The following is a 22,821-nucleotide window of genomic DNA, read 5'->3' as shown; positions in this document are numbered from 1 at the left end:
AAAAGGTTATTGTGCTCATATTTCAGTTGCCCTTGCTTTTCTACTGACTGCATTTTGTGTGCTCCTCCACTCACTTTCGTCTTCTCTTTTGTCAAATCCCTCTTTCATATGTGGCACATTAATAAGCAAGCAGTATTGCTCTGCTGATGGGCTAGTCATGTCACTTTTAACCACACATTATTACAAACACTCAATTTGAAACATAGATTTATAAAAAAGTGTTAATGAAATAAAAACTACTTTTGGTGTAAGATACACTTCTGTCTGAGTTGGAACAGAGATTCACAGCGTTCTACGCCAGTTGGCACAGTGGTCGGAAATTGACATGGCTCTACCAGTTGTCTAGAGGAGAGCTGGTCACAAACTGCTTTAAGAACTGATGTACTTTACAGGTGAGATGTGAGAAATAAATAGTCTTAAATAACAATGACAAGTGTTGAATATTGGTGCAAAATTTATTATCTAGCTCGCAAAAATGTCAGATGAGCTAATTTCAAGGGTTTTATAATTAATACATTTCTTTTTAAGAGTGGAAATGTTCAAATGTGATAGGTGCGTAATGCATCTTCCTGCAGAGAAAGTCTGGAAGTTCTTGGGTTTACATGATACATGTGGTTGACAGAGTAGTGTTACATTTGACTAACCCTAATAACAAGACAATAGAGTGCCGTTTCCAAATTGTGATTGTCAACTATTTGTTGGATAGAAGTCCATTTAGACAAACAAAATACTTCCAGGACAGTGCCTATCTGCATTTCCTTTTGAAAGTCATGTCAGTAAATGTAAAAGGAAAATATAGATGCTGGAAATCTGAAATAAAAAACGAACTGTTAGAAATCTGAGTCAGGCAGCATCTGTGGAGCAAGAAACACAAATGAAAGGTCATCAGCCTGAAGTGCTGACTGTACAAATGTTGCCTGACATGCTGAGATTTCTAGTATTTCTGGCATTTCACCTATTTCAGTAAATATATTGCTCTTTTGAATGCATTGTCATTGGGTTTATTAAACCATTTAGCCATGAATATGGACCTCCTAAATCAAATTTACTGTATGTCATGTGTGTTGCTGCTATAAACATTGGCTTACCTGCTCCATCAGTATTAGAGGGAAGTCAATCTTTTGTTAGTATACACTGCCTAATTAATTCCTTTGGATAGTTGAACAGAACTGTCGTCTTCCTTAAGTAAATTTATCTACAATTAGAAAATGTGATTTTAATTACATCGGCACAACATTATGGGCTGAAGGGCCTGTCCTGTGCTGTACTGTTTTATGTTCTATTACTTTTATTAATTAAGACCACTTTATCATAGTTATGACACTCTGTCACAGGTTTGTCACTTCCTTCAGGGTGTGTGTTTCAGGAAGGCTAGTGGTATAGTTAAGGATGCCTGCCATCCTGGCTATTCCCTTTATCCCTTCCTAGGAGAAAATCCAGGAGCTTGAAAGCACGGATTTCCAGATTTAATAACAGCTTCTCCCCCACTGCTATCAGACTCCTAAACCAATCACTTCTTTCGCACCCACTTCCCAGTGGTGCTGCCCCATTCTTGTACTCTTAACTCTACCTCTCTTGGTTATTCTGCTATTGTCACATAAATATGTTTTTTGTTGCACTACCATTTTGCAGCATTCTGCTGTTCTTGCACTTGTCATATTTATTATTTCCATGTACACTGTTTGCTCTGGTTTCATGTGAACAAGGAGTTTCATTGCATTCTGGATATGACGCTAAACTAATCAAATTTAATTTGAAAAGACTAAATGTGGAATTGGCTGAATTCAGTAAATCAGGCTTTTCAGAAGGCTAACCTACCAAAATCAAACCCATATTCTTGTTTATAACATTGATACACTAGAATATTTGTAATGTTATAATTGGAAAGGCTTCCATGTTGGAAAGCTTACTGCTGTGATATGACATCTTAATTATTCCACTTGTTCAACAGATCCTACTGTAGATGAGGAGGAATTGGAGGTCAATTTCTAAGTCTTGCCGGTTGTATTAAGCGGTTGCTTTGGGCTGCTGTTGGATCCATCTGCATAATCACCCAGGATAGCCAACTAGGAGAAGCTGGCTTATCTGTCAATAACTGGCCAGAATGTACTAGTTTACATTTAGCAGTAGCAGATCAAGATAGGCTTGTCTTGATAAGGTAAACTAGGGTGGAGATAAACTGTAAGGAAAGTAACTCAAAATGCAAAATTATAAGATGCAAATGGCAATGTTTTAGACTTGCACAATAGAGCATAATAGGAGATAACAATTGCAGTTTCAAAATTTGGCATGATTGTATTTGGCCTTTTAAAGGACATTTAGAAGTTCACTACTTGTACTTTGTGCGAGGAAATGCAAATATAGTATATGAATGGAAGTTGAACTATGCCATTAAATAATTGTCATGTTGTATAATGGAAAGAGCATCTGTTAACTACACTTTATATTCATGTTATCGAACAGTAAGTAAATGGTAATATTTTTCTCTGTTCTATTCTTCACCCCACCTATCCTAACACTCCAAAGGAAATCAAGATTGCTAGTCCCTTTTATGTGTTGCCAAGAATAATTCTAATTGGTGATCAGTGTTTTGCATACATTGAATGAATAACGTTGGTGAAATATTTTTGTAATAAAGAACAGGACTTTCTGCCAGGCAGCTGTTGCCGTTCTAATATCAGGTTGGAAATACCCTGATATGTTAATTCTAACTTTTCCCAGTGAAAGCTGGCCGAAGGTTTGCATTTCCTCATCTTTTTGAAGCATTCCTGAGTGGTTATGCTGGAGTTCACATGCAACATAATATACAGTGTAGTGGCTGCTACCGCGATGCGAAAGTAAGACACTAGTCAATGAGTTGCAGAACAAAACTGATATATTTTCCCGCCTTGCGTGGGCCTATTAAGAGGAACAGTTCCCACCCACCGAAAACGGAAATGACGTATGCGCTACGTCATCAAACTTTCCCGTGCGCAGGTTCTCCCCGTCGCTCGGGGAAGACTAAGGCCCAGTGCCATCTTGGGCCTCGCCGCTCCAGCGACATGCGACCCGACCGCTGAGCCAGTTCGCTTGCTCGGACGGTGAGTTGCTACAACAGCTTGTTTCAGTTTGAAATTAATGGATTTTTTTTTAATTTGGTGTTGTATATTAGTTTGATTTCATACTTTTTTTTTTTACAGAGATTAATACCGAAAGTGGAATTTCTGGATCTAAGTTACAATGAAATAACAGTTGTGGAGAATTTGCAGGTAGAAAGACCACTGATGTGTTGGGAATAATGTAGGCCTTGTTTCTGTAAAATGCCAAAACTGTTGATTGCTACTTACATCTGACTAAAGTTAACCAACAGGGTTGCTGGTGAATTTATTAGAAGCAATCTTTTTGTTTAGTGAATAACTATGGGCAATGTGATTAACTTTATTTAACAAAAAAAAAACAGCATCTTGAATTTATTCAGCTTCTTTGGTTTTAAGGGGAAACTTACAGGAAGACGAAGGTGGAAAGGTACTCGATTTAGGAGGGCAATCCAGCATTTAACCTTAGAAAATTCACTGATGGAATACCCAGAAAATTGAGCTAATGCCATTTAAATGTCAAGAATAGGGTGTTTAGACTCTCTTGTTGGAATTTGTCATTCCCTGGCATTTCTGTGACATGAATGTTACTTGCCACTTATTAGCCTAGTCATGAATGTTGTCTCCATGTTGCTGCATTAGGCCTTGGGTTGCTGCATTTGCTGAGGAGTTGCACATTGAGAATTGTTGCATAATCAGGGAAAGTTTACATTATGATGGAAGGTTGAGGACAATCATGGAAGCAGCTGTAGGTGGTTGGGTCTAGGACACTGTCTTGACAGACTCCAGCAGTCTGGTGCTAAGATGGTTGACATCCAACTGCCACCATTATGGGTGCAAGGTATAGACCACAGAACTGTTTTCTCCCTGGTGCCCATTGATTTTAGTTTAACCAGGACTCCTTGATGTCACATTCCATTAAATGCTGCCTTGATGTTGAGGGTAATCACTCTCGCCCCACATCAGGAATTTGGCTGATGGGAATTTCAAGATTTCCAGTCTTGTTTTTATTAATAGTGTTAAATTTTGAGATTGCATGGGTTTCTAATTTGTTTACCTCCTCGGCTGCACAATGCCCTAGTTACATTGTTCACAATTTTGATACTGCTTTATTTTGATTGTAATTGGTCAAAAGCATTGAGTTTATTTTGCTGCTGCTGTTGGCACTCTGCCTCATGACTACCCAATTTTGAGCTATGAGATCTGTTATGAACCCATCCCATTTAGCACAACAGTTATATAACTGGTTTGCTGGGCTATTGCACAGGGCTGTAAGAGTCAAGTGCTCTTGGTGGATCTTGAGTTGTATATAAGTCAGACCAGGTAAAATGATGTGTGATGTGTGATTTGTGAGTCCACAAAGCAGTTTGGAACAGGAGCTATGATCTTGTGATAATGTGCTGAATGATGGGGGGGGGAAAAATCGATTCTGAGAATTCAGGATATTTGGACTATGGGTATGTGAACTAAGTTTATTTGACAGTTTAAATTACTTCATTATCACACTTCCTTTCTTTCCCTGTGATAATAGGGATGAGATATTTAGCAATAGCCTGGTCACTAGTTTTTCTTTTTACAAATGAGAACTACTTATACTTGTGACCATTTGAAGTGAAGCAGTGTCACTAAACTTGTGCTTTATTTATTTAATTTGGATTTCTGCTTAATCTCAATCTTAATGTTCTTCTGTGGTTTTCTTTCTTTTCAGCATCTTTATAATCTCATTCATTTGGATTTATCATTCAACAAGCTCACGTTATTGCAAGGTGTTCATACAAAACTTGGAAACATCAAAACTTTGAATTTGTCAGGAAATCAATTGGAAAGTCTGTCTGGTCTGAACAAACTTTATTCATTAGTTAACTTGGATCTTGGTGACAATAAAATATCACAGGTAATTTTGCACGTTTAGTATATTTGTGTGAAATATTAGAAACGCTCCCGACATTTTTGGACTAAGCTAGAATATTGTGTTCAAAATTGGACTCCATGGTTTATGAAGAATGTCAAGGCTTTGGAGAGGAGCAGAAGAAAAATTGTTAATAATGTTGAAGTGAGAAACCTAAATGATATTGAATGGCTAGAAAAGCTGGGATTCCTCTCCTTGAAGGAAAGTGGGTTACATGAAAGCTTGAGGAATTTTGATTTGCTTTCATGATTTGGAGTTGCTGCCACAGCCAGCATTTATTGCTTATCCCTATTTGTCCTTGAAGATGGTGGTGAGCTGCCACTATAAACAGCTACGCTTGCTCTAGTGAAGTTACTATTGGGATGGGAGTTCCAGATTTGGATCCAGTGACGACGAAGGACTGTCGATGTACATTTGCATCGTGATGGTGTGTGATTTGGAGGGGAACCTGCAGGTGGTGGTGTTCCCATGAACCTGTTACCCATGGGGGTGGTGGGGGGGGGAGTAGGGGTTTGGGAGGAGCTGTCAAAATAGCCTGGGTGGGTAACAGTGCATTTTGGTGGATGGTAAACACTGCAGTGACTGGGCGCTGGTGGTGGTGAGAATGAATGTTTTAGAGTGGTTGGTGGGGTGCCAGTCAAATAGGCTGTTTTGTCCTAGATAGTCTGGAGCTGCTTGAGAGTTGTTGCTGCTGCACTCATCCACACGGTGGAGACTATTCCATCATGCTCATGATTTGTGTGTCATAGCTAGCAGTGGTGGAGTGAGAGAGGTGCCAGGCCATGAAGTAACAGATTGTGGTGGTGTGCATTTCTGCTGCTGTTATACATTCACAGCATTTCATGCCCTGTTTTGAGCTGCTGCTTCGGAGTCTTTTTAGAATGATGGGAGTGCCACACACCCTGGATGGTGTGAAGGCAGGCCTTTGTTTCCACAAGGGCTGTGTTGTGGTTACTTCTACCAGTTGCTATCATGGACAGAGGGGTCTGCCACAAGAGAGGATTGGTGAGGATGAGGTCGAGTAGGTTTTATCCCTTCTGTTGGTTACTCAGTACTTGCCCCCAGTCCAATCTGGTCATTGTCCTTCAGTGCCAATACAGCCAAGCTACTCTTGATGATGGACTTTGATGTCTCCATCCAGAGTATGTTTTGTGCCCTTGATATTTTCAGGGATTTTTCCAAATGTTGTCCAACGATGAGAAGCCCTGATTCATGGGTGGTGATTAGGTGGAGTTATCTTGCCCATGTTTGACCCGATTCCATGAGATTTTATTGGGTCTGGAGTCAATGTTGAGAACTCTTTACATGGGCTCTCTAGCCATAATTTTTCCAGTTCCTGGATAATGAAGCTAATTTGATACTGGTTGCCTGAATTCTCCATGTGACTTGCCCACTGAAAAGCATCTTTTGTTGTCTTGCTACTCTGCCCATCTGTGCTCTATCCAGTAATCAGAGATACCTTTTTAAAATGTTGAGGTTGCTTTATTGTCCATAGTTAATTACATTTGTATGTATTTTCCCCTATATTTGCGATTTGGAGTTACTTTTAGGTCTTACAGTAAGAGTAACGCATTTCCTTACCCAAAGAATGTTAGTGAATTGGATAAATGTTTATGATCTGATTTGTTTCGTGATTACCAATGTTGAACCCATTGGAATCAGCAACTTTAAATTTCCCAACTACCAAGTTAACATTCAAACTTGTATTTCTGCAGAACTGTCTGCTGCTCCAGTAACTTACTTTACCAAGCTCCAGTAACTTTACAGTGTCCTGTTGAGGGAAAAACCTAACAACTTTGATTTCTACTTTGCTCTATTACTTTGATAACTGGTTAAGCCATGCCCTTGCATAAACAATTAAGTCACTTTAATCACCTAAACAGAAACTTTTTCTAATAAAAAAAACTATAAACTAAACATAATTTAAAAGATAACTTGGGTTTACTTTTAATGTGTTTTCTTGCAGCCAGTATTATCCATCCAGCTGGTTCACACACCAACACCAGATCTAACATGTGCAGTTTAATAGGCAGTTTCTTCAGCATTTTATATTACATCTATGTAAGATGCTTCTGTGAGCCCCACTGTGTGTATATACGTCAATCCCTTTTTTCACAGTTACTGTCCAGAGTAATATAAAGATGTTTTCTAGTGTTTAATGCAATATGTCTTGACACAAGCTAATTATTTTCAGATAGAAGAAATTAAAAACATTGGGAGCTTGCCATGCCTTGAGAAGGTCTTTCTAAATAACAACCCCTTGAGCATCATTCCTGATTACAGAACAAAGATTCTTGCACAATTTGGCGATCGTGCCTCAGAGGTAACATAGAAATAATAAAAGTTTAGTTGAAAGTCGAAATATGTAGCATTTGTTCTGTTCATTTAATGGGAATAGAGCTTTCTAACTTAAGTTTTTTTTTGATTATTTGAAACCTATAGTGGATTTGTATCTAAATAATTATTGGATAAAATGCATTTTAAGGCAAACTTTTCATTAAGTTTATCGAACTATTTTTACTGTGCACTTGGGAGATATTCTAGTTATTTGAATGTGGAGGAGTCCTTTCCTGCAAAGCTGGTCACCTTTTTTGAGAATTCTAATAGAACCATAGAACAATGCAGGCCCTTTGGCCTGCCATGTTGTGCTGACCTTCAAACCACACCTAAAACTATCTAACTCCTTCCTCCCACATATTCCTCTATATGCTTATCTAACAATCTCTTGAACTTGACCAATGTACCTGCCTTCACCACCACCCCAGGCAGTGCATTCGATGCACCAACCTCCCTCTGACATCCCCCTTGAACTTCCCACCCATTACTTTAAAGCCATGCCCTCTTGTATTGAGTATTGGTGCCCTGGAGAAGAGGTGCTGGCTGTCCACTCTATCTCTTCCTCTTAATATTTTATATACCTCTATTATGTCTCCCCTCATCCTCCTTCTCTCCAATGAGTAAAGCCCAAGCTCCTTTAGTCTCTCCTCATAATCCATACTCTCTAATCCAGGCAGCATCCTGGTAAATCTCCTCGGCACCCTCTCCAACGCCTCCACATCCTTCCTATAATGAGGTGACCAGAACTGGACGCAGTACTCTAAGTGTGGCCTAACCAGAGTTTTGTAAAGCTGCAACATTACTTCACGGCTCTTAAACTCGATCCCATGATTTATGAAAGCTAACATCCCATAAGCTTTCTTAATTACCCTATCATCCACCTGTGAGGCAACTTTCAGGGATCTGTGGATATGAACCCCCAGATCCCTCTGCTCCTCTACACTGCCCAGAATCCTGCCATTAACCTTGTACTCCACCTTGGAGTTTGTACCACCTCGCGCTTCACCAGATTTGAATTCCATCTGCCACTTGTCAGCCCAGCTCTGCATCCTATCAATGTCCCTCTAAACTTTGACAGCCCTCCACACTATTCACTGCACCACCTATCTGTGCCATCTGCAAACTTGCTAACCCACCCTTCCACCCCCTCATCTAAGTCATTAATAAATATCACAAAAAGTAGAGGTCCCAGAATTGATCCCTGTGGGACACCAGTAGTCACAGCCCTCCAATCTGAATGCACTCCATCCACCACTTTCTACAGGCAAGCCAATTCTGAATCAACACGGCCAAGCCTCCCTGGATCCCTTGGCCTCTGACCTTCTGAAGAAGCCTACCATGTGGAACCTTGTCAAATGCCTTACTAAAATCCATGTAGACCACATCTACTGCACTACCCTCATCAATCTTCCTAGTCACCTCCTCAAAGAACCCTATCAGGCTTGTGAGGCAAGATCTTCCCTTCACAAATCCATGCTGGCTGTCCCTAATCAGTCCATGATTCTCTAAATGCTCATAGATCCTATCTCTTAGAATCCTTTCTAACAGTTTACCCACCACAGACCAATGTAATTCCTTGGAGGGGACAACATTCACCACCCTCCAATCCTCCGGTACCATTCCCATGGCCAATGAGGACTCAAAGATCCTAGCCAACGGTTCAGCAATCTCCTCCCTCGCCTCACAAAGCAGCCTGGGGAATATTCTGTCAGGCCCCGGGGACTTATCTGTTCTGATATTTTCTAACAGCTCCAACACATCCTCTCTCTGGATATCTACATACTCTAGAACATTACCCTCACCAACACTGTCCTCAGCGTCATCAAGACCCCTCTCCTTGGTGAATGCTGAAGAGAAGTATTCATTGAGAACCTCTCCCACTTCCACAGCTTCCAGGCACATCTTGCCACCTTTGTCTTTAATCGGACCTACCTTTACTCTAGCCATCCTTCTGCTCTTCACGTACGAGAAAAAAGCCGTGGGATTCTCCTTAATCCTACTTGCTAAAGCCCTTTCATGCCCCCTTCTTGCTCTCCTCAGCCCCTTCTTAAGTTCCTTCCTTGCTACTCTATATTCCTCACGAGTCCTATCTGATCCTTGCTGCTTACACCGTATGTATGCTGCCGCCTTCTTCCTAACTAGTTGTTCCACCTCCCTTGTTGCCCATGGTTCCTTCACCCTGCCATTCCTTCTCTGCCTCACTGGGACAAATTTAATGGGGTGAGATAACTTGACTCTTTTTTATTACCTATAGACCCTGTTGGCATTTGTACTAACCCTCTCCAAGATTTTTTTTTAAAGTTGAGGACTTTCTTTTTGGTTTCATTATTACAATATCTACAATTGAATTGCTATTTTTAGTCCCTAAGCATTACTACAAAATCTGGTGGCCTGCATTTGAAGATCTAAAAACTCAGGCCGCAGTGATGGTGGATGTGTTTGTGATGAACTTTGAAAATTCCCTGTTCGTGAAATGCTGAAGAACGCAGCAGATTGGAAGTTAGCATACATTATATCCTATTTAAGGGAGAATTTTAAAGACCCAGACCAGTTAACCTGATATTTCATCAGCAAAATGCTGGAATCCATTATTAAGGACATGGTAAACGTGTACTTGGATTGTTAAATGATTGGCTTCGGTCAATATGATTTCACAAAGAGCAAACCTAATTTGATAGTAATAATGGCCTTTGAAGAATGAAACCCTTTGAATGCACTATATTGGGATTATAAAGGACATTTACCAAGGTATTGCACAAGGTTGCTACACAAAGATCATGGGTTGTGTTAACAGAAGGACAGGATTGGCTAAAGAATAGGAGTGATTAGTTTATTTTCATGTTGGTAAATCATTACTAGTGAAATAGCTCGAGTCTAAATTGGGCCCTCAGTTGCTCAAGTTATACGTTGACTTGGATGTTTGCAATAATATGAAGCCACATGGGATAGTGAGTTGAGGGGTGGATATCAGGAGTTTGCATAGCATGTGTAGATGACTTGAGTGAGAAAGAGGGGAGCAGATGGAGTATAATGTGGGAAAACAAATTTTATTCACTTCAGGAAGAAAAACAAAATCTTTATGTACATGTTGGTGTTCAGGGGGGATCTTGCAGGTGGAATGAGCAATTCGGCCTTATTGCAAAGGGATTAGAATACAAAAATTAGCTAGTCTTAATTTGGAGTACTGTGTATAGTTTTTGGTTTCCATGCCAAAAGTAAGTTTGGTTATCTTGGAATCAGCACAATATAAAGTCACAGAATTGCTTTTTGTAATAACGGGTTCCCCTTTGAAGTTGGCATTTGGAATATACATGATTCCATAGAACCATACAGCACAAAACAGGACCTTTGGCCCACCATGTTGTGCCGTCCATGAAACCACCCTCACATTGTCTAACCCTTTCCTCCCGCATATCCTTCTATCTCGCATTCCTCCATATACCTATCCAACAAACTCTTAAACCTGTCCAATGTATCTGCCTCCACCACCACCCCAGGCAGTGCATTCCATGCACCAACCACTCTCTGGGTGGAAAAACCTCCCCCTGACATCTCCTCTGAACCTCCCACCCATAACCTTAAAGCCATGCCCTCATATATTGAGCATTGGTGCCCTGGGAAGGAGGCACTGACTGTCTACTCTATCTATTCCTCTCAATATTTTATATACCTCTGTCATGTCTCCTCTCATCCTCCTCCTTTCCAGTGAATAAAGCCCTAGCACCTTAAGTCTCTCGTCATATTTCATACGCTCTAATCCAGGCAGCATCCTGGTAAATCTCCTCTGCACCCTCTCCAATGCCTCCACATCCTTCCTATAATGCGGCGACCAGAATTGAACACAGTACTCTAAGTGTGGTCTAACTAGAGTTTTGTAAAGCTGCATCATCACTTTGTGGCTCTTAAACTCAATCCTGCGACTTATGAAAGCTAACATCCCATAGGCCTTCTTAACTGCTCTATCCACCTGTGAGGCAACTTTCAGTGAACTGTGAATATGAACCCTCAGATCCCTCTGCTCGTCTACACTGCCAAGTACCTTGCCGTTTACCCTGTACTCTGCCCTGGAGTTTGTCCTTCCAAAGTGTACCACCTCGCGCTTCTCTGGATTGAACTCCATCTGCCACTTGTCAGCCCAGCTCTGCATCCTATCAATATCCCTCTGTAAGCTCCGACAGCCCTCCACACTATCCACAACACTGCTGATCTTAGTGTCGTCTGCAAACTTACTAACCCAGCCTTCCACCCCCTCATTTAAGTCATCTATAAATATCACAAAAAGTAGAGGTCCCAGAACCGATCCCTGTGGGACACCATTAGTCACTGCCCTCCAATCCGAGGGCACTCCCCCCACCACAACCCTCTACTTTCTACAGGCAAGCTAATTCCTAATCTACACAGCCAAGCCTCCCTGGATCCCTTGGCCTCTGACCTTCTGAAGAAGCCTACCATGAGGAACCTTATCAAACGCCTTGCTAAAATCCATATAGACCACATCTACCGCACTACCCTCATCAATCTTCCTCATCACCTCCTCAAAGAACTCTATCAGGCTTGTGAGGCAAGATCTTCCCTTCACAAAGCCATGCTGGTTGTCCCTAATCAGTCCATGATTCTCTAGGTGTTCATAGATCCTATCCCTTAGAATCCTTTCTAACAGCTTACCCACCACAGACGTGAGACTCACTGGTCTGTAATTCCTTGGACTATCCCTACTACCTTTTTTGAACAAAGGGACAACATTCGCCACCCTCCAATCCTCCGGCACCATCCCCGTGGACAACGAGGACTCAAAGATCCTTACCAGCGGTTCAACAATCTCCTCCCTTGCCTCTCAAAGCAGCTTGGGGAATATCCCGTCAGGCCCTGGAGATTTATCTGTCTTGATATTATTTAACAACTTCGACACATCCTCTCTCCTGATATATACAACCTCGAGAACATTACCCTTACCAGCACTCCCTTCCGTGTCATCAAGACCCCTCTCCTTGGTGAATACCGAAGAGAAGTATTCATTGAGAACTTCTCCCACTTCTGCTGCCTCCAGGCACATTCTCCCACCTTTGTCTTTAATCGGACCTACCTTTACCCTAGCCATCCTCCTACTCTTCATGTATGTGAAAAAGGCCTTGGGATTTTCCTTAACCCTACTAGCCAATGCCTTTTCATGTCCCCTTCCAGCTCTCCTCAGCCCATTCTTAAGTTCCTTCCTCGCTACTCTATATTCCTCATGGGCCCTGTCTGAACCTTGCTGCTTATACCTTATGTATGCTACCTTCTTCTCCCTAACTAGTTGTTCCACCTCTCTCGTCACCCACGGTTCCTTCACCCTGCCATTCCTTCTCTGCCTCACCGGGACATATTTATCCCTAACATCCTGCGTAAGATCCCTGAACATCGACCACATCTCCATGGTACATTTCCCTTCAAAAAGGCCATCCCAATTTACACTCCCAAGTTCTCTCCTTGTCGCCTCATAGTTCGCCCTTCCCCAATTAAATATCTTCTTGTCCTGTCTGCACCTGTCCCTGTCCATGACAATTTTAAAGGTTATGGAGCAATGGTCACTGTCCCCCAAATGCTCACCCACCAATAGATCCTTCACCTGTCCTGGTTCATTTCCTAAAACTAGATCTAGCATGGCATTCCCTCTAGTCGGCCTGTTGACATTACTGCGTCAGGAATCCCTCCTGGACACATTTAACAAATTCCGTCCCATCTAAACCTTTGGCACTAAGCAGGTTCCAGTCTATATTTGGGAAGTTGAAGTCTCCCATTATAACAACCCTGTTATTGTTGCTTCTTTCCAAACACTGCCTGCCAATCTGCTTCTCTATATCTCTACTGCTACTGGGGGGCTTATAGAATACTCCTAGTAGAGTAACTGCTCCTTTCTTGTTCCTTACTTCCACCCATATGGACTCTAGAGATGATCCTTCTACAACATCCATCCTTTCCACAGCCGTAACAGTGTCCCTGACCAGTATCGCCACCCCTCCTCCTCTTCTCCCCCCTTCCCTATCCCTCTTAAAACACTGAAACATTGAGACAAGAACCATTTATAGCACACGTTAGGCCTCAGCTTGAATAGTGCAAAAAGTTTTGGTCACCACTTTACAAGAAAGTTGTTATTGCTCTAGAGAATGCGGATGAGATTTGAGTATGCTGCTAGGACTGGAAGATCGCAGCAATGAAGAAACATTGATTAAACAAGGGTTGTTTTCTTTTGAATAGAGGAAGCTGGGGTGGGAGGGGTATGAAATTGAGGGGGCTATTAGAATAAATAGGAGCAATGTTCCCTTAATGGGTGTCAGAAACCAAGAGTCATAGATTTGAAGTAATTGGCTGAAGGATTAGAGGGAAGATGAGGATGAATGTTCCTCCTAGAGGATGGAAGGGATCTGGAACTGGTGGTCTGAAAGCATAGGTAGAAGTTTAAACCCTCATCAGATTTAATTCATACATAGATATGTACTTGAAGAAATGACTGCAGGGCTACAGGCCTAATGCTGGAAGGTGGGGTTATGTTGGGTGGCTCTTCTGTGACTGGAACAGATAATGGGCCAATTGGCTTCCTGTGTTGCATATTCTTTGAATGAGATGAGCCTTCCTTCAGGAATTGCCAAGATAGATTCCTAGAGGATGTTTCTTCTGAATTAAACAGTGTGGAACTTGCCAATGTAGTTTCCAGATAAAAGGCTAGCAATTTATAACTTGGATGAAGAGAAATATTATTGTACTGATATCTTTGAGAATCCTTGCCTCCAGTAAGAATATCATGGGATATGGGAATTAGGTGACACAGTGAATGAGGCACAATCACAATCTTGTCAAGGCCTACTCCTGATTTTACTTATTTTCCTCTTCTCTTGTAGGTCTGTCTGGATAATACTGTTACAACAGGAAAGGAACTTGATACAGTTGAGGTGCTGAAGGCAATTCAGAAAGCCAAAGAAGCAAAAGATCGAATGAATAGTACAGATAAAAAAGTAAGATTCCTGTTATAAAACTAATTTCTCAATTCTGTTTTGAATTATTGTGGTGGTTAGTGTTGAATAATGAATACATAGTTGTAAGCAATGGAGGGGGGTGGTTTGGGGGTGGAAATTAGGGCAAAAGTTAGAAGCAACCTGCACAGTATGTTGCTGGCTTTTCTTCCCTGATGGTCTTCATAAGCATGAGTAACCAACATTAAGAGTATTATTGAATGGATTTGATAACCTTTGCTTTGTAGTTGCTATGCTTGAAATCTAATGATTTTTGGTGTTTGTGTAGTATTTGACTGAAGTGCCCATAAACTGTAATGCTCTTTAAATAATAGAATTTATCTTGAAAAGTGCTTTTGATTAGGGTAAAATGTGTTTCAGGATCCTTCAATGCTTTCTGCCCTTTTTTCCTGCTTGCTTGCTGATGTAGTACTCCAACTCTGCTATATTAAACTTGGCAATGTGTGTTGTCTTAAATAAGTGCATTTTTTTGTTAGATCAGTGAGGAAACAAGACTTGCTGCTCAAGGGTCCAAACCCAGCTACTCTTCCTATGTTGCTTGTCCTCCTTCTCCTCTGCTACACCATGCTGCCAGCTCCAGCCAAGGTAATCATGTATGTATCGGGCTGCTGGTGTGGACCATTTTTTTTTGGCTCTAGTGCTTGCTTATCTGCATTGATGTGTGTGTGCGCATTAAGGGATTGACCACTACCATTTCTAACTTGTCCACAAAGTATTCAAGTTGCAGGTATTGTATCAATGCTTTTAGGTTGTTTTCAAAATCATGGGATTGGTGGATGCCTGAAAATTTCAATTTGGATCGTGGTAGTTGTCACTTTATCGAGATTTTCTAGAAATATTTTATGGGCCACCTTTCCGCTGCTTGCTCATTACTTCATTCAGAAGTTGAGTAAATGGACAGGCCAGTACCTTTTTCTTGCCTAAAATGGATGACATAACCAAACTCTTAAAAGCTGTGCATGTAACTTTTTAAAAATCTTGCATATTAAGTAGTTAAATAGCAACATAATGTTTGTGTGAAACAAGTATGCTTCTTTCCCACTTTCTGTCACCTTATGTCTTTTTTTTTAAAGAACCACTTTCAAATGTGCTTCCACCACCCATTCAGGCAGAGCACATCAGATCATAGTACTCCATAGTTCTACCAGCTCATCACTTGCTCCGTAATTCTCCTTTTCTGGTTTTCCTTAAATTCTTGGTGCTCTGGTTACTGTGAGTGGAATAATTTGTTTATCTACTTTTTAAAACTCTTCATGATTTAGAACCTCTCTTGCATCTCCTTGTTACTTTCTCTGCTGCAATGTTACTTTATCTTTATGTGGAGCCATCTGATACTGAAAGCCACTGTATTCAGTGTTCTGTTTCCCTCGCACAAGAAATATGAAGAAAAGTTTGGGGAGAATAAATTGACTTTGCTTGTTTGCTGCTAAAAATCGGTGATTCGAATTCCTCGGTTGAAGGAAGTAGTAGTGTTAATTTATAAGCTTAATTTCTTTTTTTTAAATTAAAAATCACCACTGCTTTTCACTACCATTTTTAAAATGTTTATTTTTTTGGTGAAACATTGGGTTCCACTGGTGCTACTTTAAGTTAAATTTTTTAAAAAAAACTGCAGATGCTGGAATCGGAACTAAAAACAGAAAATGCTAGAAACACTCAGCAGGTTGGGCAACATTTTTAAAAGTGAAACTGGGAAAAGTTTTAGGTCTGGAACTCACTTGCCTTTTGCATAGGCACTGATTCTGATTTTAGTTGATATCTATACGTGGATCTTGGCAGTACTGACCAAGATGGATGTTTTCAACTGCAGGGCATATGTAGCTGCAAAAGGCTGAATTCATTAGGTAAAGGCACAGCAATGTGTGCTAGTCAGAACAGAAATCTTTCTTTGGGTCCATTCTTCCCACCATGTATCCATTTCCACAGCACACTCTTTATTATATTTTCAATGACCTCTGCCTCCCCAAAATACCTACTTGCTCTCATTGGCTTTAGCTGCCCTACTGGCTGCTAGATAGACAATACCAGCCCTTAATCGGGGACATTTAACAGAATGCTCTGGTTAAGTTCTGTATGGCATTTTAAAATCTCCAGGATTCAGAAGTATTTATTCTTCTGGCCCTGTGTTTCCCAATCTCAGCAACAGCACACACCTACTCCAAAGCTATACGTGCAGAGCTTTCATCCAGGTTAAAATGTAAGTTACTGTGACCAGACTCGGTAATTGCATTTTCTGCACTATTTCAAAATGCAATGGTGCAGCCATGATATATTTGCCCGGTTTAAAAAAAAAACTATTTAATATATATGAACAATATATCAAAGTTATGGTTTCAGTTTTGTTCTTAATGAATAGAAATATGGAATATTCCTATTTGCAGAAATAAATACTAAATCAGCCCTAATCATCAATCTACATCAAAGTGAGAGTTTGACTCCTATGGCTTCTACAATTACCCCAGGAGCCTCTGACACAGCTAATCTGAATGGAAGCAAGAGCAAGGTAATTATATGCATTTCAAAATTAATTGTTAGCCAATAGAAATTGGAAAAACACAAGTTGCCTTGTAGCCTACACCTTTTATAGTATTATGTTGCATTGTGCATTGCGAATGTCAGTGATTTATGTCTTCCATCTGTTAATTTCTCATGAAATCCCCTAATCTCTGAGAACATGTTGGTCAGGACATGGATTTGCCAAAATGAAAAGAGCTGGTATTCCCTTAAGTGTATAAGGTTAAGGTTGATATAATTTAAATGTTTAAATTAGTTGGTATAATTTAAGTGTTTGAATTTGTGTAGGTAGATTGAAACAATTTCCTCTTCTGGGAGAGTGCAGAGAAACGGGATGTAACTTTACAGTTAGAGTTGGGAATGATGGCAAGAAGAATTTGTGCACGTGAGTTAGAGAAATGTGGACTGTGGCCGATTGGAAAATTTTCAAACTGAGTTTGATGGAAGGCTATTAGGGAATATAGAACGAGTAGGTAAACTGAACAAATTACAGCAAATCTGTAACTTGAATGGTGGAATATTATCAAGGGCTGAATAACCACTTTGCATTCCTGTGTATGAAGATAGTCCTGTTTGGTGACTATTTTTTTCCTCTATCTTTGAAATTGCCAGGTTTTGTTTAGCAGATTTTTGAAGGCCCATTAAGTCAGAGGAAACCCTGGCAGTGAGGTAGTTGGTTGGCTTAACAACTACTTGTACCACTGGGTTACACTTTTTATAGTTTAAATGATTATCGTAATTGGAGTGAACTTCTGAAACTGGCAGTGGAGGGCAATTTTGTTTGAGTTGCTTCAAGTCTCACCTGGTGATGTGCATGCAGCAAAACTTAACCAAAACCCATGTTCAAATGTTAGAACTTGTGTAAAATTTATTAGCAGATGTTTGCAACCTAAAATATAAGGCATGTTTCATCACAAGTAACATAGAGTTATGGAGAGGCAGTATTATATATTTAAGATTAGGCTTCGTTACAAAAGGACTTGTAACCAACCTAGGAATTGCAAAGATTTAAAATCAAAGCATTCTTTGCAATTCAAAAGAAGATATTAATTGATATGAGAGCCACCATAGACATGATGGGCTGATTGGACTACTAAAGTTGATATTAAGATTTGCTTGTGAACATTCTCTGGAAGATCTAATTAGTTCTAATTCCCTTCCCTTTTATTCCCATGTAGCCATGTACACATTTATCCTTGCCCCTTTTTAAAAGCTGTTCTACCGCTGTTTCTCATTTGGCATTCTGCATGGAATTTCCTTTGAGTTTTAGAGGCTCTTGTCCTTGATCTTTCATCTTTTCCTGCTCTCTATAGTTAAGAGTTAATAGTGGCTGTTCTTATTTTCATATTGCCTTGCAACGTAGATGTGCGCCAAATGGCGTCCTCCTATGCAGGCTGTAGTCTCAATCCCATTCATCTATTTATCTCCTTGTAATCTGTTTTATTTTGAATCAGTTCAGAATTGAACCCGGGTCACTGAAGCACTGAGGCAGCAGCACTGTATTGCACTACTGCGCTGCTTTCCTTTAACATTATCATCCTAAAACAACATTTAACACTTTTTCTCTCTCTCCTCCATAAATTTAAATGAAAACTAGCCCACATCTTGACATAATCAAAACCCCTCATTCCATGTTATCGCATTGACCTTTTTGTATACCTCTTCCGTGATCATTGCATCGCTCCTAAAGAAGTTTTGATATTGGATATAGAATTCCAGCAGGGCCTAATTGATTTGTATCTTGTCAGCACTTACTGTGGTACTTTAGTCCCCTGCCTCTGTTCCTACCTAATGTATAACACCAATTTTCTATTACAATTTCAATTTTTATTACTGTTTGCTTTCTATTAGTTAATTGCCTTTGCATCACCTAATCAAAATTGATGATAATACAGTTTTTAATTGTGTGAGTAAGATTGATTGGCTTGACTAGAACATTATTGCAGATTATCATTTGGAATATACATCTATTTTCTAGATTTTCCCCCTTTAGGAAAGAATCTGAAATTGATTAAAGAGTTTCAAGCACTTGGCTCGATTGAGGGTTTGGTTGAGAAAAGTGGTAAATGTAATTAGTTCTTCAAGGAAAAGTGTAATTTTAAAATCAGATTTGATATTTCAGCAGCTACAATTATATTTAAGGTCGCAAATGCAGAGCTAAAATCTATGAAGAATTCACTTGAAGATTCTGACTGTCTACAAACGAGGTATGACATTCTTGTAATTTTGCTGATGGACAGGAATGATTTTAGTTTATACATCTTAAAACTAATCATTTTGATTAAAAATTTTAACATTAAAATTCTTAAGTGCTTGATATCCTTTAGTTGAATTTTCTTTATTATCTGCTTCATTCTGCACTTCAACAGCAGAAGTGTTTTTCTAGTGTTTTGTGTCTGTACTTGGTGTATGATGAAAGTTAAGTTTAAACAAAGAATTAAGCTGCAAAGAGGAAGCTAATGCCAACTAATATATCAGTTGTACTGCTACATGGCTTGCATTTTTAGTTTGGTTAAATCTCGAGTTCTATTGCAAATGAGTTTCTTAAATATTGTTAGCTTGCCTTGGAATAATAGTTTGTTTTCTTTGGACTGCACACAATTTTGGTCCTCGGATTTCTTTTCCTAAAAAATAAAAAGGATATAGTAACATTGGAGGCAGTCCAAAGGAGATTTGCTATGCTAATTCCTGACTTGAGAGGGTTGCTGGACAGCTTGGGTCTGTATTATTTGGAGTTCAGAAGAATGAGGGGTGACTTTATTCAAACATGCAAGATCCCATTGGGGCTTGACAGTGTAGATGTTGGATGTTTTTACTATTGGAGAGTTTTGAAAAAAGGGAAGTAGTTACAAGATGAGGATCCAATCATTTAAAACTGAGATGCATAGAAATTTCTTCTCTGAGGATAGTATCTCTCTCGAATTCTCTGCACCAGAGGGTAGTGAAGGCTAGATCAATAGAAATACTTAAGGTGGAGATGCATAAATATTTGAAAGGTAGAGGAATTGATCACTGTGGAGAACTGGTACAGAAACAAAGGCCAGCGCAGATCAGCCATTATCATATTGAATTGTGGGGCAGGCTTGAGGGATCTGGTGGCCTTGCTTTTACTCCTATTTTCTTGTATTCTTGTGAATGGTTAACTTCTAACTGCAACACAAAGTTGGTGTTTCTTTCCCCCTCTAAACACAACTAAATCCAATATTCACAATAAGCTAACAGTCCAGTATTCAATTGAGTTTTTGGAGAACTATGGTCTGTCACAAGCTATCTAGATGGAATCCATCTTTGCAATTAATTATCAGAGAATAATTTTAAAAAAGAGGGTGGTTATATTGAGACTGAAATTGCTGGTTCGGCCACACTAGAATATTGTGTTTATTGTCAACACAATCTAGGAAAGATCTGAAGATCCTGGAGAGTGCAGAAAAGATTTGTTGGAATGGTTCAAAGGCCCATGAGAGAGAATTAAGTTGAGGGTAAAGAGGGGGAGCTGGGGCTGATCAGATTGCTCTACATAAAGCCAGTGCAAACTTGCAGTCTTAAGTGGCTGCTTCTTGTACTGTAATAGAAAATGTTGGAAATATTTGGCAGGTCAGGCAGCGCCCATGGAGAGAGAAACTGAATGTTTCAGGCCAATGACTTTTCATCAGGATTTTTTTCTTTTTAAAAAAAAACACTAATTGCTGAGAAGTTGGGGTGGGAGGCATGGTATAAAGGACAAAACCAATGTCTGTGAATGTGCAACCAAGATGCTGAATTATGCAAATAAGGTGCTGAAGGCTTGTTAATTAGCTGATATATCTAGAGAAAGTGTAAATAGAGGAAGATGGGTAGAAGATAAATGTGAGGCAAAAAGATGCTGGAACTGAGATGCAGAACACCACAGCTATTGGGATTCTGAAATGAGGGTGCTGGAAATAGTCTGTGAAAAGAGAAAACTAAGTTGACATTATTTGTTTAATTACTTCTGAAATTTTAAATCTATCTTATCTCCCTTTCCCCATCTCTTTTTAAAAAAAACAGGTTTGGATCGGCAGATGCATCGACTCAAGCTGATGTGTTGAAGTCACTACATGATCCTGAAGTGACTCTTGTGCTGCCTTTTTCATGTGTGTCATACAATACCACCAATCTTGACTTTGCTGCCCATTTATCTGGAATAATTAATCAAGCTCTATTGAAACTACATACCACTGAGACTTTATTTGACTGCCAAGGAAACCCTGTTAATTATCCTGAGGTCTTCAGTAATGAAGCTGGATATTTTGAAATGGGTCCAGATGAAGGTGATTGTATTTTGGGATGTAGTTCAAACATTGATCTTTCCAGTATTTCTGCAAATCTAGAAGCTGAGATATTGAAGGTACTATGGACTCTTTGTATACAGGTGAACAAGGGATTAAGATTGTTTGTATCTTGCATTGTACTGACTGACAGTGCTGTAGCTGTATTTCAGATTCCTCACTCTGAACTCCTGGGGAATATGCAAAATGTTATTTCTCAAATGCAGCTTGTTCTCTGTCTTCCTTATTCAGAAATTTTGGAAGTGTTCTTTGAAGTGCCAGAAATGTGCCTTTCAATGAAAATTAAAACACATGGTTGTTTCTTCTTTGTATCTGATTCTCAGAATCTTAAAGACTTCAATACCTGTTTAAAGGCTATATTGCATAAATGGTCTACTTCAAATTTGCCTATACTGGATTATGAAGAGACCCTAATGGAAGACTTCATTGTTCAGCTTTTACAGCATCAGCAGCTTGCACTACATGACACTGGCATTAATGGTTGTTTTGCAGCATATATTTTGATCAGTGATAACGTCAAACCATGGGATTGGTCAGAAGAGTTGAATCCTTCTATTTCACATGAAGTGGTCAGTGGTACAGAATTAAAGAACAAGAATACTCTGCATTCTGAAATTTGTTCAGTAGTTCTTCCAGGGAAAGAAGAGAATTCCAAACCTGTATGTGTACCTTGTCTTCTGGTTTTGACAGCCCAGCATCTTTATTTCGTAAGAATAGATTTCTACATAGCAGCAAAAAAGTGTCTTCATCCTGAAGAGATTGCAAAATGTCCATTTAAGTTGAACAGAATTTCATTAGCCACATTGCTTTTAAATCCAAAGCAAGGATCCCATACGGTTGAAACAGTGGCATTTTGGGATGGTCATATACTTGAATTCTTGATCGGATACCAACTTGCAACAGCAGTTTTTGTGCTTCCGCATGAGAAGTTCCACTTTCTACGAATGTTTACTCAACTGAGAGCAAGTTTTCAGGGTGTCAAATCAATTATAGTGCACAGAACTTGTCCAGATCACTGCTACTTGACGAAGCATTCCACAGATACAACTGATCACTCTCCAGAGCCTGAAAGGTAATAACAAAGCAATACATAGTTGGTCGTCTAATCCTAAGGTGTATTTCATTTCTCCCCAGCTCTTGCCTGCCAGTGTAATTGCATTTATTTGCAGATGCAAGGTCTTGACCCAAAACATCAACCAACTCTTTGCCTCTGCAGATGTTGCTTTGATCTGCTGAGTTCTTACAGCAGTTTGTTTTTTTTTACTCCAGATTCTAGCATCTGCAGTCTCTTGCCTCCATTGACATTTTGGATCTCTTGTTAGCTATATAATAATTCATTTTGATTGCTTGTAGATGGGATTATTGTATAATAGGAAGGGAATGCCTGACTTTTTGCCTAGTGCTCTGTCTTTCAGACTTGAGAGAAAAGGCACAGTAAATTTAACTTTGATACCAGTGTATAATGTGAACTCTCAAGGTTCCAATTGTATATCATTATTTGAAGTACAAAATGTATAAAGTTCAGTATGTTGTATTTAATAGATGACTTTATACTTGAATTCAACATTTACAAATGTATGTGACTTTGCTGGTCAGTGGGCCTTAACACCTAAAATCTGCATTTGGTGGTTAATGCAACAATTTGCATATTTAAAAAGTTTCTATGTGTGGTT

General features: G+C 39.7%; 1 protein-coding gene across 5 annotated transcripts in view; it reads left to right on the top strand.

The window, feature by feature from the left end:
* Nucleotides 1-22,821, top strand: part of nisch (nischarin) — a 46,681-nt gene that overhangs the window by 13,058 nt on the left and 10,802 nt on the right. For 2 of the 5 annotated variants that reach the window (XM_052017492.1, XM_052017491.1), the window contains 8 exons: nucleotides 3,180-3,248; nucleotides 4,783-4,968; nucleotides 7,178-7,306; nucleotides 14,196-14,309; nucleotides 14,804-14,912; nucleotides 16,709-16,830; nucleotides 18,984-19,048; nucleotides 20,868-22,220. In XM_052017492.1, coding sequence (XP_051873452.1) covers nucleotides 3,180-3,248; nucleotides 4,783-4,968; nucleotides 7,178-7,306; nucleotides 14,196-14,309; nucleotides 14,804-14,912; nucleotides 16,709-16,830; nucleotides 18,984-19,048; nucleotides 20,868-22,220 — 2,147 coding nt within the window. Of the gene's footprint in view, nucleotides 1-3,179; nucleotides 3,249-4,782; nucleotides 4,969-7,177; nucleotides 7,307-14,195; nucleotides 14,310-14,803; nucleotides 14,921-16,708; nucleotides 16,833-18,963; nucleotides 19,049-20,867; nucleotides 22,221-22,821 lie in introns of those variants that run through there. The other 3 variants (XM_052017494.1, XM_052017495.1, XM_052017496.1) reach the window with 3 other exon arrangements.

This window comes from Pristis pectinata, chromosome 6 (assembly GCF_009764475.1).
Source record: "Pristis pectinata isolate sPriPec2 chromosome 6, sPriPec2.1.pri, whole genome shotgun sequence".
Lineage (NCBI taxonomy): Eukaryota > Metazoa > Chordata > Chondrichthyes > Rhinopristiformes > Pristidae > Pristis > Pristis pectinata.
Note: the sequence above shows the minus strand (reverse complement) of the source record. Positions and strands in the feature narration are given on the sequence as shown.